This window comes from Schistocerca serialis, chromosome 2 (genome assembly GCF_023864345.2).
Source record: "Schistocerca serialis cubense isolate TAMUIC-IGC-003099 chromosome 2, iqSchSeri2.2, whole genome shotgun sequence".
Lineage (NCBI taxonomy): Eukaryota > Metazoa > Arthropoda > Insecta > Orthoptera > Acrididae > Schistocerca > Schistocerca serialis.
Genome location: NC_064639.1, coordinates 148,171,854 through 148,186,412, shown reverse-complemented (window position 1 = coordinate 148,186,412; position 14,559 = coordinate 148,171,854). Strand labels below are relative to the sequence as shown.

Below are 14,559 nucleotides of genomic sequence, written 5' to 3'. Positions count from 1 at the left end.
GCCACTTCTTATTCTGCTTGTGTGTTGGATATATATTTCTTTTAACTTCTCAGATCCAGTTTGTTGTCAATTTACTTTCCCAGAGATTCTCTTTCCTTGGCCTGTTTGCATTTATCATGTACAAATGCCCACAAGATACCACATATGCACGAATATAGGCTGTGTACAAATGTAGGCCATACCTAAACTTTTGACACAAGATTACAGTAAAAAGTAAATCTCAAATTTATGCCATACTACTAAATTGACCTCCAATTACAAGGTATTACTACTAAGTACATGATGCAGACACTAAATTATGTTGGCACCCAACTTAACAATTGAGCAACTTCAAGTTATCAGCTATGAATTATGCAAAGGGGCATGGGAAATAGGAAGCTGAATGTAGATTTCATGTAGATGACCAAAACATTTGTCAGTGGTATACAACGGAAGAGAAACACTAAATAGTTCAAAAAGTTGGTGTACATTGCGAGGGCAAAACTGCAAGTACCCAGATGTGAAAAAAAAAGAATTTGCTTGATTCTGTAGTTCAAAACAGGAAATATGGGTATGCTGCCACAACTGAAATGATTCAAAATGAAGGCTCCAAAATAGCACATACCAGTACAATAAACATTTCACCAATGGTATTTAAAGTTTTGGATGGATGGGTCTGACACTTTATGCACCAATATGACCAATCTGTTCATTGCAGAACTACAACTGCGCAAAACCTGCCTCAAGGTTACAAAAATAGTTTCTTATCTTTCCAGTGTTATGTGGTGAGCTTTGATGCAGAAGTTATTTATATCTCGAAATAGGGAATTCAGACGAAGCACCACTGGTCTATTTTGATATGCCAAACAGCAGTAAACTAAGTAGCAGAGTATAGTGGGCAAATACATACATGTGGCACTGAAAAGCATACATGTGATGCTGAAAAGCACTGCCGCAGTGGTTTCTTTTTTCAAGGATAGTTACTGTATTTGCAAACAATGTACAGGTTTCTCTGCAATTTTCTTCATATGTCTTTGATGGTTTATAAAAATAACTACAGTAACTTGCAATGGTATTAATTTCAACCCACAAGATAGGTGAACATGTTATTTTGCAATTGACAATTTATGATCTGAAAGGGGAAAAATCTATTATACGTCGCACCATAATTTTTCGAGCCAAAATTTACGAAAAAAAGTGCTGCCTATATTCGCACAAATACTATATCAGTCTTCTTTTCCTTGTTGGTTTGTATTTTGACATTTTGCAATTCCTCCTTAATTTTGCGGCTTCTTTGCTTCATGTTGGACCTAAAAGTTTCCATGTGATTCTTCTCTTTAACATACCTAGTTTACCTAATGTACACTTCAGTAACAGGCATTCACTTGGGTAAAAGCATTCCATTTTCACAGTCATATTCCATACTCTCTTTCTCTTTGTGTATCTGTTTTCTTGAATTCTTTCTCCTAGATGTCTGAACAGTGCCTGTCTATTTGACATACGTCTCTCTGTAAAAATGTTGGTGTAATTTTATGTAAAGGATAATTTGGTTTTCTCCTTACTTTCTAATAAGTGTAATGTACCAGAGCCATTACTTTGGCCATTTTATGAATGACAAGAAGAGTTATTCCTTCTCATGAATGCATATGCCTATCACTTGATAATGAATATAGTGCACAATATAGTCACAGTTCACGATAAAGTTTACAATTTGGCCAGAAAGATCATAAATCCATATTTTATGGCTGCAGTATTCATAATGGATAAATCATTTCAAAAACTGAGCAAAATTGGTAAATGAAATACAAGGGAGTGTTTGTAGCTCATATACAACATCAGGGAGAGCTTGACACATTATCTCATTAAGTGGCTAGCTGTGGTCAGAGTATCCTGGAGAAGAACCATACCACACACAGAATTTAATGATGAAATCAATTACAAATGGTGATCTATCCATATGACTTACCCCAAAAGAAGCACCCACAGGTCTTCTCAGCCATTTTGGCGGTTTTCGTAAGTCAACAGTGACTTGCTGCTGAGCTGGCACTGGTGCCTGAACATATGCGTCCATCCCTGGAAATGAGTCTGCTATCTGTAAGAGAATACACAGCTTTATAAATGTAATTTCTCAGTGCTACACAAAGGCACTACAGACAACCTTCAAAATCAGGCATTTTTTTCTGTAATTATGAGAGTTGGAAGACTGCCTTAGCTTACCCATAACAGTACATTTAAAAAATGGTTTGTCTCTTATATTTAACTGTTTTTTTTTTTTTTTTTTTTTTTTTTTTTTTTGTGGTTTTAGGGCGCACAACTTCAATGGTCATTAGCGCCCTGACTACGTTAAGAATGCACCGCGAGGCACAAGTTTAAAACAACAACTAAAAGGGAAAACACGATAAAAGACAGACTGACAGGAATAGGATTAAAAAACAGCATCATCAAATGTCCTTAGAGAGGTTTGTCAAATTGATAAAACGAAGAACGCGAGCAGCCGCTCGTGGGTCATCCGCTAAAATGGCATCTAGAGTACATGGCAGGTTAAGATCTAGACGCAGTGTGTTAAAATCCGGACAGGACATTAAAATGTGGCGGACCGTCAGCAATTGCCCACATGGGCAGAACGGCGCCGGCGCAGCCGTCAGCAGATGGCGATGGCTCAACCGGCAGTGTCCAATGCGTAACCGGGCCAAAACGGCCTCCTCCCGCCGAGAAGGGCAGGAGGAGGACGTCCAAGCCGCGGGAAGAGGTTTCAAGGCCCGAAGCTTGTTGTCTGTAAGTGCAGCCCAATCGGCATGCCACAGCGGTAAAATGCGCCGACAAATTACCCTGCTACAATCCGACAAAGGGACACAAGAAGAAGCTGTCCGAGGCTGGAGGACCGCAGCCTTGGCCGCGGCATCTGCTGCTTCATTCCCAGGGATACCGACATGGCCAGGGACCCACATAAAGCTAACCGGAGAACCGACATCCACCAGCTGCTGAAGAGAGCGTTGGATCCGGTGCACGAAAGGGTGAACCGGATACGGATCACTGAGGCTCTGGATGGCGCTCAGGGAATCGGAGCAGATGACATAAGCAGAATGTCGGTGGCGGCAGATGTAAAGAACAGTCTGGTAGAGGGCAAAGAGCTCAGCTGTGAAGACCGAACAATGGCCATGGAGCCGGTATTTGAAACTTTGTGCCCCGACAATAAAAGAACACCCGACCCCGTCATTGGTCTTTGAGCCATCTGTATAAATGAAGGTCATATTGATGAACTTCGATCGAAGTTCAACAAAACGGGAGTGGTAGACCGAACCGGGGGTAACCTCTTTTGGGAGCGAGCTGAGGTCAAGGTGAACGCGGACCTGAGCCTGGAGCCAAGGTGGCGTGTGGCTCTCGCCCACTCGAAAGGTTGCAGGGAGTGAAAAATTAAGGTGTTGAAGGAGGCGACGAAAGCGAACTCCAGGGAGTAGCAGGGCAGAGACATACAACCCGTATTGACGGTCGAGAGAGTCGTCAAAAAAGGAACGATAAGACGGGTGGTCGGGCATTGACAGTAGCCGACAGGCATACCGACGAAGCAGTATATCGCGCCGGTAGGTGAGTGACAATTCGCCAGCGTCAGCATGAAGACTCTCTACGGGACTAGTATAAAACGCTCCGATCGCAAGTCGTAAACCCCGATGTTGTATGGAGTTGAGGCGGCATAAGATGGATGGCCGTGCAGTGGAGTATACGAAGCTCCCATAATCCAGCTTGGAGTGGACGATCGACCGATATAGACGAAGCAGGACGGTTCGATCCGCTCCCCACGACATACCACTAAGAACACGGAGGACATTTAAAGAACGGGTACAACGGGCAGCCAAATATCACACATGTGGAGACCAGCTAAGTTTCCTGTCAAATGTAAGACCTAAAAATTTTGTTGTCTCCACGATTGGGAGAGCAACGGGACCGAGTCGTAAGGACGGTGGGAGAAACTCTTTGTAGCGCCAGAAGTTAATACAGACCGTCTTCTCGGCAGAAAAACGGAAGCCATTGGCGACACTCCAGGAGTAAAGACGGTCAAGAGAACGCTGAAGACAGCGCTCCAGGACACGTGTACACTGCACGCTGCAATAGATGGTAAAATCGTCCACGAAAAGGGAGCCTGATACATCAGCTGGGAGACAATCCATTATTGGATTGATCGCGATGGCGAAGAGAGCGACGCTCAAAACTGAGCCCTGTGGCACCCCATTCTCCTGGCGAAAGGTGTCTGACAGGACAGAACCCACACGTACCCTGAACTGTCGATCCATTAAAAAGGAACGAATAAAAAGAGGGAGGCGACCGCGAAGGCCCCATGTATGCATGGTGCGGAGAATGCCCGCCCTCCAACAGGTGTCGTAAGCCTTCTCCAAATCAAAGAACACAGCCGCGGTCGGGCGCTTCCGCAAGAAGTTATTCATAATGAAGGTCGACAAGGTAACCAGACGGTCAACAGCAGAGCGGCGCCTACGAAATCCACATTGTACATTGGTAAGTAGGCGTCGAGACTCGAGTAGCCAAACCAATCGAGAGTTAACCATTCGCTCCATCACTTTACAGACACAGCTGGTAAGCGAGATGGGTCGATAACTGGAAGGCAAGTGCTTGTCCTTCCCCGGCTTAGGAATCGGGACAACAATAGACTCGCGCCAGCATGTGGGAACATGTCCCTCAATTGTAAGTACGAAGAAGAAAACCTTTAACCGCAGGAGAAAGGTTCTTCAGCATCTGAATATGAATAGAATCAGGCCCTGGAGCGGAGGACCGTGATCGGCCAAGTGCGTTTTCGAGTTCCCGCATGGTGAATGGGGCATTATAACTTTCACGATTCGAGGAGCGTGCCTGTTTGCGGGGGAGGAAGGCAGGGTGGTAATGAGCGGAGCTCGAAACCTCGGCGAAAAAGCGGCCGAAGGCATTGGAGACATCCTCAGGGGCCACAAGGACGTCATTCGCGACCGTCAAGCCAGAAACTGGTGGGTGGACCTTAGTGCCAGATAGCCGGCGCAGGCTACCCCAGACAACAGAAGAAGGAGTAAAACTGTTGAAGGTGCTTGTGAAAGCAGCCCAGCTGGCTTTCTCGCTTTCTTTAATAATACGACGACACTGTGCACGTAATCGTTTATAATTGATACAATTCGCCACTGTAGGGTGGCGTTTAAAGGTGCGTAAAGCACGTCGACGAGCACGTAAAGCATCTCTACATGCTGCGGTCCACCAGGGGACCGGTACACGACGTGGAGAAGAAGTAGGGTGAGAGATCGAATATTCAGCAGCAGCGAGAATGACTTCCGTGAGGCGTGCGACCTGACGATCGCAGCTTGTGAAGGTTTGATCCTGAAAGGTCGCCCTGGAAGAGAAGAGCCCCCAGTCTGCTTTGGAGATGGTCCAACTAGATGAGCACAGAGAGGGGATATGCTGCAGGAGATGGATAACACACGGGAAGTGGTCGCTCGAATATGTATCAGGAAGTGCATACCACTCAAACCGGCGTGCAAGTTGGGGAGTACATATAGAGAGGTCTAAATGGGAATAGGTGTGAGATGTGTCCGAAAGAAAAGTAGGGGCGCCAGTATTGAGGCAGACAAGATTGAGCTGGTTGAAAAGGTCTGCTAACAGGGAGCCCCTCGGGCAGGATGCTGGAGAGCCCCAAAGGGGATGGTGGGCATTGAAGTCGCCAGTTAACAATAATGGTGCAGGTAGCTGAGCAATAAGTTGCATCATGTCTGCCCTGGTAACGGCAGATGACGATGGAGTGTAAACGGTACAAATGGAAAATGTAAAAGTGGGGAGAGTAATGCGGATGGCAACTGCCTGCAGGCCGGTGTGCAACGTGATGGGATCGTAGTAAATATCATCCCGGACCAGCAACATAACCCCTCCATGAGCCGGGATACCTACCACAGGGGGTAGGTCAAAACGCACAGAGGTGTAGTGTGCCAAGGCAATTTGATTGCATGGGCATAGCTTCGTTTCCTGGAGGGCTACGACGAGCGGACGGTGCAAGCAGAGCAGCAACTTCAAGTCCTCTCGGTTGGAGCGAATGCTGTGAATATTCCACTGAATAAGTGCCATCGTAAGAAGAAAAGGAAGATGAAAGAAGGGGTCACCTCGAAGGCCACTGAGGGCCTGGCTTCAAGCGAGCACTGCCGCCGCTATCAGTAGGCGGACAGTCATCGTCCATTGGGTCTATAGGTTCATCGGCCATCTTGGGAAGATGGCCGGGAGGGGGAGCTTCCTCCGCCGGTGAACGGCCAGATGTTCGGCTACCAGCGGTGCGGCCAGGCGAAACGGATGACGGCCTGGGGCGGCAACCGCTGGGTGGCGCAGGAGAAGAAATGCGCCGTGGCGGAGAAGGAGAACTGTGCTTCCTATGAGCCTTCTTGGAAGGACGTTTGGTGGAAGTACCGGTCGAAGGCACATTTAGCCGCATTGGAACAAGACTGTCGAGTGTGATTGAAACGCTGACACTGGTAGCAGCGCGTAGGTGTCGAGACATAGGGGCGAACAGAAATAACCTCGTAGCCCGCCATGATGCGCGATGGCAGCTTAACACTATCGAAGGTCAAGAAAAGTGTCCGGGTCGGTACAAGGTCATTGTTGACCTTTTTCATGGCATCTACGCCCTTCTGGATAACGAAAGGGTTGACAGAGGAAAAATCCTTTCCGTCCTCAGATCGAGAAACGACGAGGAACTGTGGGGCAGGCTGTAGTACTTTTGTCACTGGTGGGTGGTCATGTTTCCGTTTTTGGGCAGAAGTCGAGAGAGATGGAGTGAAATCCATTGCGGAGGAATCCCCCATGATTGCCAGCGTCTCCGATGGCGCGCTCCTTCCTTGTGGGGACCCTCTCAGAGGGCACTCCCGCCTTAGGTGAATGTTTACACCTCAGGTCACACCTCCCGAGAAACAGACGGAGGGACCAATCGGCATGGTCAGAAGGTATCAGCTCAGGCAATCACCCCTCCCTGGGTCTGGCCTTTACCAGGGGGTATGTGCGTGCCTCACATGTCTACCCAGGGCGGGGAATTACGCGTTACCCCGCCACCGGCTACGCGTGCGAACGCGTGGGTCGGTCTTCAGGCACGCACAGGGAGGAAGGAAGAAGAGGAAAAAGAAGAGAGAGAGGGAGAGAGAGAGAGGACAGACTGTCTCAAACGCCAAGGCGGAGACCAGAGAAGGCAGGGAGAAGAAGGCAAGGAGAAGAAGGCAATGAGAAGGCAAGGAGAAGAAGGCAATGAGAAGGCAAGGAGAAGAAGACAAGGGAAAGAGTAAGGAAGACAGTGAGGTGGAGAAGAGCAAAGAAAGGAACCAACCAAAGGAAGGAAGAAACGAGAAGTGAAAAAGCAAAATGACCGCAAATAGAGGTCGTGGAACCGTCCGTCTCCGGACGCAGGCGCTAACGACCCCCTTGAGGGGGTGGGACTCCTTTTAGTCGCCTCTTACGACAAGCAGGAATACCTCGGGCCTATTCTAATCCCCGGACCCGCAGGGGGGGTTTAACTGTGTGTCAGATGCATTCATTCCCTTTGAATAAGGTAGGTTCAAATTTGCCTCTACATGAGTAACATTTACTAACCTTGGTGCTGGTTTGCGCTTGCTGTGTACCTCCAGTGAGTGAGTACACACTTACATGTCCATCAAAACTAGAGCTTGCAATTAGTGCCGGATTCCTCGGACACCATGAAACATCAAAGTGCCACTGGTTTGTTGTTGCTATGTCACACACTACCTCACCACTCTGAAAAACCAAGTAAACACAGATTTTGAAGCAGATTTGCTGTATATCAGCAAAGACACATCACTCCTATTACTACTGATAATAATACATTTAGTATCTCATTAAGAATAAATAGAATGGACATATTAGGAGCTGTATAAAAATGGAAAAATTCATACATAAATCCCAATCAATTCCAAAACTGCATAATGATTGCTGACAAGTGGACATGGAGTTTAGTTGAGAAACCAGCTACATGAAATTACACAAGGTGGACTACAGAAATTCTTTGCTGGGTTCATGATGCACAAATGGAAGATACATAGATATTATCAGGAAACAGCAAGATAAATATGAAGGTGAAAGACAGAATATCATAATGTCTGAAAATGCCATTTAGCCTATCCACAAACAGCAGAGAAATGAGCAATGATGATCTAAAAATCTGGATGTAGCAGTTCACAATACTTAGTCTGATGTTAATTTTGTTATGTTGCAGTATCAATATGCTGTATAGCACAGATACTAAGGAAACTTACTTGTCATATGTAAAACTCAAAAGAATAATTACTGATATAACCACAGAGAAATTTTCAATAAAATTAAGTTTATTTCAGTCGACACTCGCAAAATTGTTTAGTGCTTATACTGGTTTCGACTGTCTTACTCACTATCAATAGTCCATAAGTAATGCAGGCTGACGACTGTGCCAAAACATGCTAGGAGTCACCATTTCAATGAGTTACCTACCAGAGGACAATATTCATGGGCTACTAGCCTTTTACTTGCAGCATCAGTTGTGAATGCGAACAGCTCATATATTGTACACATCTCTTCCTCCCCCTTCTCTATCTCCATCTCTTCTTCCCACCTCTTCCTTTTCCATCTGCTCACTACCCCTCTCCATCTCCCAACTGCCTCCTACACCTCTCACTCCTATTCCCTCTACTCTCTGTTTATCTCCTCCTCCCCCTCTCTGAGAATCTTCTTCTTCCCTCTCTTCTCTGTCCATTTACTACTCCATCACCTCTCTTCGTCCATCTCTTCTTGCCTCCTCTCTTTGTCCATCACTTCAGCCCACACTCTCTGATCAATCTTCCTCCCCCCCCCCTCTCTCCCTCTCTCTCTCTCTCTCTCTCTCTCTCTCTCTCTCTCTCTCTCTCTCTCTCTTTCTGACCATCAACCTCCTCTCCACTTCCTACTCACATCTCATCTGCAACCCCCTCACCCTCCCCTCTCTCTCTGTCCTTCTCATCCCTCTCTCTCTCTGTCTATTTCCTCTGGCCCCCTCTCTGTCCATCCCACCCTCCTTTACACTCCCCTTGTCCACCTCATCCTCCACCATCTCACACTATACATTTTCTCTCATGCCCTCCATCTCCTGAACCAGACCAATCCATATGGGCACCTATTGCACGACACACTAATATTGCTCACACAGTGTGCCTCTGCCCCCCTCTCTGACAATCTCTTCCTCCCTCCTCTCTCTGTACATCTTCTCCTCCTCCTCCTATCTCTGACCGCACCCTCCTTGTCCCTATCTCTGTGTATCTCCTCCTTCCCCTTTCTCTGTTACATAATTCCACTCTCCCGCAATCCATCTCCTCCCACTCCCTCTCTTCTCAGCCATACCCAACCGTAATGCGAAACCCCTGAAAAACATTGATATGGTAGGCCAAATATACACCAACACACCTGTTGCACATGGCAGCCTACACATCAGGGGCTTGAAAAATATATTTTCCCCTGCAAATCAGGTCAATACGGCAGGCTGATACTATTCGCACATAAAACACCTGTCGTGCAGGGCAGCATCCATGGTAGTGGCTGAAAAATCATTTATCACCTTTATTTTGATTAAATGGGGCTCCCATGACTAGTGTCAGTAGCCATTCATTTACTTTTCTTTTCAGTTGCCAGTAACTACACATAAACAACAACATGGCTGGAAATTTGTTCTTGGAGCAAAGAAAGTGGATTTTAAAGTGTTACTGGAAATGTATAAACATGAAAGAAGTGCAGAGACAATGGCATTGTCACGTGTAACAATAACGAAATTATGCAACAAATTTGAGAGTGAAGGAAGTATACACGATCTGAAGAAGCAACAGTGTGGCAAAAAAAATAAGTATTGGACAAAACAGTGGCAGGTGCAGCAGTACACACTTTCACAAAATCTCAAAAGTAGTCCATACAGAAAGCTGCTCATGAATCGGGTGTAAGTAAATCAAATGTTGACCACCCTTTCAAGCAAGCAAAGTGCTAACCCTATTTTCCTAAGTTGTTTCATGCAATGAATGAGAACAATGCGAATAGGCATGTCGAGTTTTCTGAATAGATTGGTCTTAATGAATACCTGACTGATGTCATTATTTGGTCTGATGAGGTGACATTTAAACTGAATTGAACCATCAATTGCAATAACTGTCTGTGTTGGGCAAGAGAGAATCCCTACGTTAACCAAACTGGGTTGTCAGTGTGGTGTGGTGTGGTGTGGTGTGGTGTGGTGTGGTGTGGTGTGTCTCTCAGAGAACTTTCAAGGCCATTCTTTTTTGAAGAAATAGTGACAGGTGTAAAGTACCTTACCATGTAGCAGCAACAAATTGTACTTGATGTTCACCAACTGTGCCAAGCTGAGGCAATAATTGGATGACATATTTATTGAGAGTTGGATTGGCCAAGGAGGAAGTGTTGAGTCTCCACCAAGATTTCCCGATCTAATGCTGTTAGACTTCTCTCTGGGGGGAATTCTGAAGGACAACATGTAAGAGACAAAGTAATGTATGCTGGATGAAATAAGAGGTGATTGCGACTGGCTGTGAATTCATCCCAGCACCATGTGTAATACATGTGTGTTGATCTGTACTGCAGTGTTACAGAGCTGCGTTGCTGCCGATGGAGGAAATTTTGAACATATTTAACAGTAAAACATCATCAGTAATACCATGACCATCTATGCGACTTAAAATTTTGTAACTTTTGTTCGAGTTATTAAAGTTCAAACAGTGTAAACCACTTCATGGGTCACTCTGTGGTATACTAACCTTTTCTCCAAAGCTTTTCCCCCATACACATTTAACACACATATTGTACACATCTCCTCCTCCCCCTCTTTGTGTTCACCGCTTTCTTCTCCATCTTTCTCTCTTTCTCGCCTTCCTGCCTCTATCTATCCATCTCCTCTGGCCCCTCTTCCTCTTCCTCTTCCAAACAATATTCACCTGCCCCTGCATCTCCCCCTCACCCCTCTATCTGCCATCTCCTCCTATCCCCCCTCTCTGTCCATCCCCTTCTCCCCACTCTATCTACTTCTCCTCCCCCCTCTTGCTGCCCGTTATCTCCTCCATCACTCTCTCTAACCTACACCTCCATCCCTCTCTTTACCCTCCACTCTTTCCCCTTCTCTTTACCCTCCCTTCTTTCCCCCTCTCTGTCTGTAACTTCCTGCTACCCCTCTCCATATCCACCTCCTCCTCCTCCTCCTCCTCCATCCATCTCAACCCTCCCCAACTATGTCCATCCACACATACAGTCCCTGCAAAACAGGTCAGTAAAACACACTGATACTGCCCCCACAACACACCTACCGTGCAGGGCGGCCTACACACTGTGGGCTGGAGAAACCATTTCTTGCTCCCCTTATTCACAGGTTGCCTTGCAAAGCAGATTGTTATGTCAGGCTGATACTGCTCTTATACAACATTCCTGTTGTGGAAGGCAGCTACATATCAGGGGCTGAAAAAGAATCATTTTTCCCATAACCCTGCTCCCATGGCAGCTAGCCGATTCTAATCCACACAGTGCTGATACTTATGAAGGGTGTTGTTTGCAGTTACACACACACACACACACACACACACACACACACACACACACACACCAGATACACTTTGAAAAACTTTTATGGGTGTTGAAGGGTAGGTTTACTGACAAAAAAATTTCAATAATTTGCACCATTTATGACTGACTTTAATTAATTAATTAATTAATTGAAGTTAGCCAACCAATTCATTGAATGCACAAATTCAAGTGGCCCACCAGAGATGGTGTCGCAAAATGAGTTCTTCATTTGGTTTCCTAAAACTAAACAAGATAGCAATACAAAATTTGGACATGGGACAGCAGTAAGAACCAAACCCGAGCCAAAGGCTGAGCAGTCTCATGCAGTATCGTCTACACTACGAGAACAACTGACATTAATTTATCTGGCAAGCTGCTTGAATTTGCATGTGCAGCCACATGACTGGATAATTTCAATGCTAATTAACCTTGATATATCACATAGGAGTGGAATTATGGACAAAAAACTTTTTTTTCCAGCCCCTGACGTGAGATTTTTAGGGGAAATTTACATGTGTATTGAAAGGATAAGCTAATGGGAAATGGAGATGGTGTATTTGTTGCAGTAGACAAGAAATTAAAACACACTGAGGTAGAAATTTAAGCTGTATGTGAGACTGTTTGTGCAAGACTCGGTATCAGGGGTGGGGTGAAATGATAACTGGATCCTCCTATCGTCCACCAGACTCATCTCCTGACTTGGATGTAAATTCCCCAATCATAATGTAATTATTGGTGGAGACTTTAATCATCCAAATATTAACCGGGAAAATTACCGTTTTGTTAGTGGTGGTGGTGGTGGTGGGGGGGGGGGGGGGGGGGGGGGGGCGATAAGACATCTTGTGAAACATTACTATATGCCTTTCTCTTGAAACAATCGCCAACAGATAGTTATGAACCCAACATGGAAATATACTGAACCTAATGGAAACATACACACCTGACCTCTCTGAGGCTGTCCACATCTAAATTGATATCAGGGACCATTACGTGGTTGTGGCAACAATGATTACCAAAGTACGAATGACAACTAAAACAAGCAGAAAGGTATATATTTTGAGTAAACTAGCTAAACAATAAGTCAAACATGATGAGATATCTTTAACAGAATGATCTCCTCAATGCCAACCAGCATGGATTTTGAGAACATCAATCATGTGAACCCCAATTCCCACTTTCCTCACGACACACTGCAAGCTTTGGATCAAGCAGTCAGGTAGAAGTAGTTTTTCTTTGTTTAAAAAGGGCATTTGACTCAGTAACATACCTACACTTTTTGTCAAAAGCATGATTGTATGTGGTATTAAGTGAAATTTGTGACTGGATCAAGGACTTTTTGGTAGAGAGGATGCAGCATGTAATCTTGGATGGACAGTCATTGTCAGTTGTAGAAATAACTTCGGGGAAGTGTGCTGGGACCCTTGGTGTTCATGTTGTGTTTTAATGACCTCGTTGGAAATAGTAACCTCAGACTTTTGTAGATGATGCAGCTACCTATAATGAAGTAATATCAATGAGTCATCATTGGAATCAGCCCACTCATACAAATACCTTGGTATTTGTAGGTATGTGAAATGGAATGATCACATAGGTTGAATTGTGGGTAAAGCAGGTGGTAGACTTTGGTTTACTGGTATAATACAGGCCAAGTGCAATCAGTTTACAAATGAGATTGCTTACAGATCATACCAAGTAGGACTAATGGGGGATATTGACAGTACACAGGAAAGGGCAGCACCAATCGTCACAGGTTTCTTTCATCCATGAGAGTGAGTCACAGGGACTCTTAAGGAACTGAACTGGAAGAGTTTTGAAGATGGGTGTAAAATATCCCTAGAATGTCATGTAGGTCACATTGACCTCACTAAAAGGTTCCAGAAAATTTAGACTGTAGCTTGGCCCTTGAGACTTAGTGGAAGAGCCAGTGTGACCCTTAGGCTAAAATGTTTGAGGTGCCTACTATAGATGATTGATCAGTATAAGAACAGAAATCACATGGACAACTGCATGCTGATGGAGATTCAAGGAAAGTTTAAGTAGACAGCACGCTACATACATGCAAACTAGTGTCAATGACAACGATGAATGAGAAGAGAAATAACATATTTGCAAACATTTTAAGTGAAAATTATTTACAAAACAATGAGACTTCCTACATATATCATAATTCTAGAAATTCTGTTATTCTGTTTTCTGAAAATTTAACAAATTTCTTTGTACAAGCAGCTAATATACACAAAAAAGCAGCAGCTCAAATGTAATACCTACTGGAAGGGTGCTGTTTGGATTCCAGCACAATATGCGATTGTCTTTGCCGCAGCTAACAAGCAGATCAGGGTCCTGAGCACACCACGCAATTGACAACACTCCTCTGAAAAAGAAAATTACATGCTTATAGTTACTAACATCTACGCATACTGGAAGCCCTCAGCTTCTTAGAAACATTGCAATATGATTCAGAAAGCTAAGCATAAGTGGTTTCTGGAAACTCAGAAGCACTTTCAAAAAGGCATAAAAAATAAACAGTTATGACTTACGACTAAAATGAAATTGAAACGATCGGGAGACTTGCTCGAAAGCTAGCAACTTTCTGTCTCTTTGGTGTGTGCCTGTCAATGATAACACTTCTGCTAATCAGTGACCCGCACTCCTAAATTATTTACATTCTGCCAGACCGAAGTCATATTTACTGCACCTCTGGCTTAAATTAGGAAAAATCATCTGATATGGAGATGAAAATAATTAAAGATAAAGATTAAATTCAAATTTTAGTGTACTGGTCATAATCAGGATCAATTCAATATCCCATGTTATACATATTATGATTTTTACAAAATACTGTCACTGTAACTGATCCATGACTGATGTACAAAAAGTTCCCTCCAGGCAAAGAAATCAAGACCGAATTTTTGTTATAATCTCATTGGTCATACAGGTTTCCGGATACCCTGAGGACACACAACCTTCAGCAGGTAAGACCTTGCTTAAATTCAGCAAGTCACTTCA

At 44.6% G+C, this 14,559-nt stretch overlaps 1 protein-coding gene across 6 annotated transcripts in view; it reads right to left on the bottom strand.

Annotated features, from left to right (window-relative positions):
• Window positions 1–14,559, bottom strand: part of LOC126456864 (protein transport protein Sec31A) — a 168,228-nt gene that overhangs the window by 106,174 nt on the left and 47,495 nt on the right. For all 6 annotated transcript variants that reach the window (XM_050092683.1, XM_050092680.1, XM_050092684.1 and 3 more), the window contains exons 7-9: window positions 13,822–13,924; window positions 7,573–7,734; window positions 1,946–2,071 (exon numbers count right to left, since the gene is read on the bottom strand). In XM_050092683.1, coding sequence (XP_049948640.1) covers window positions 1,946–2,071; window positions 7,573–7,734; window positions 13,822–13,924 — 391 coding nt within the window. The remainder of the gene's footprint in view (window positions 1–1,945; window positions 2,072–7,572; window positions 7,735–13,821; window positions 13,925–14,559) is intronic.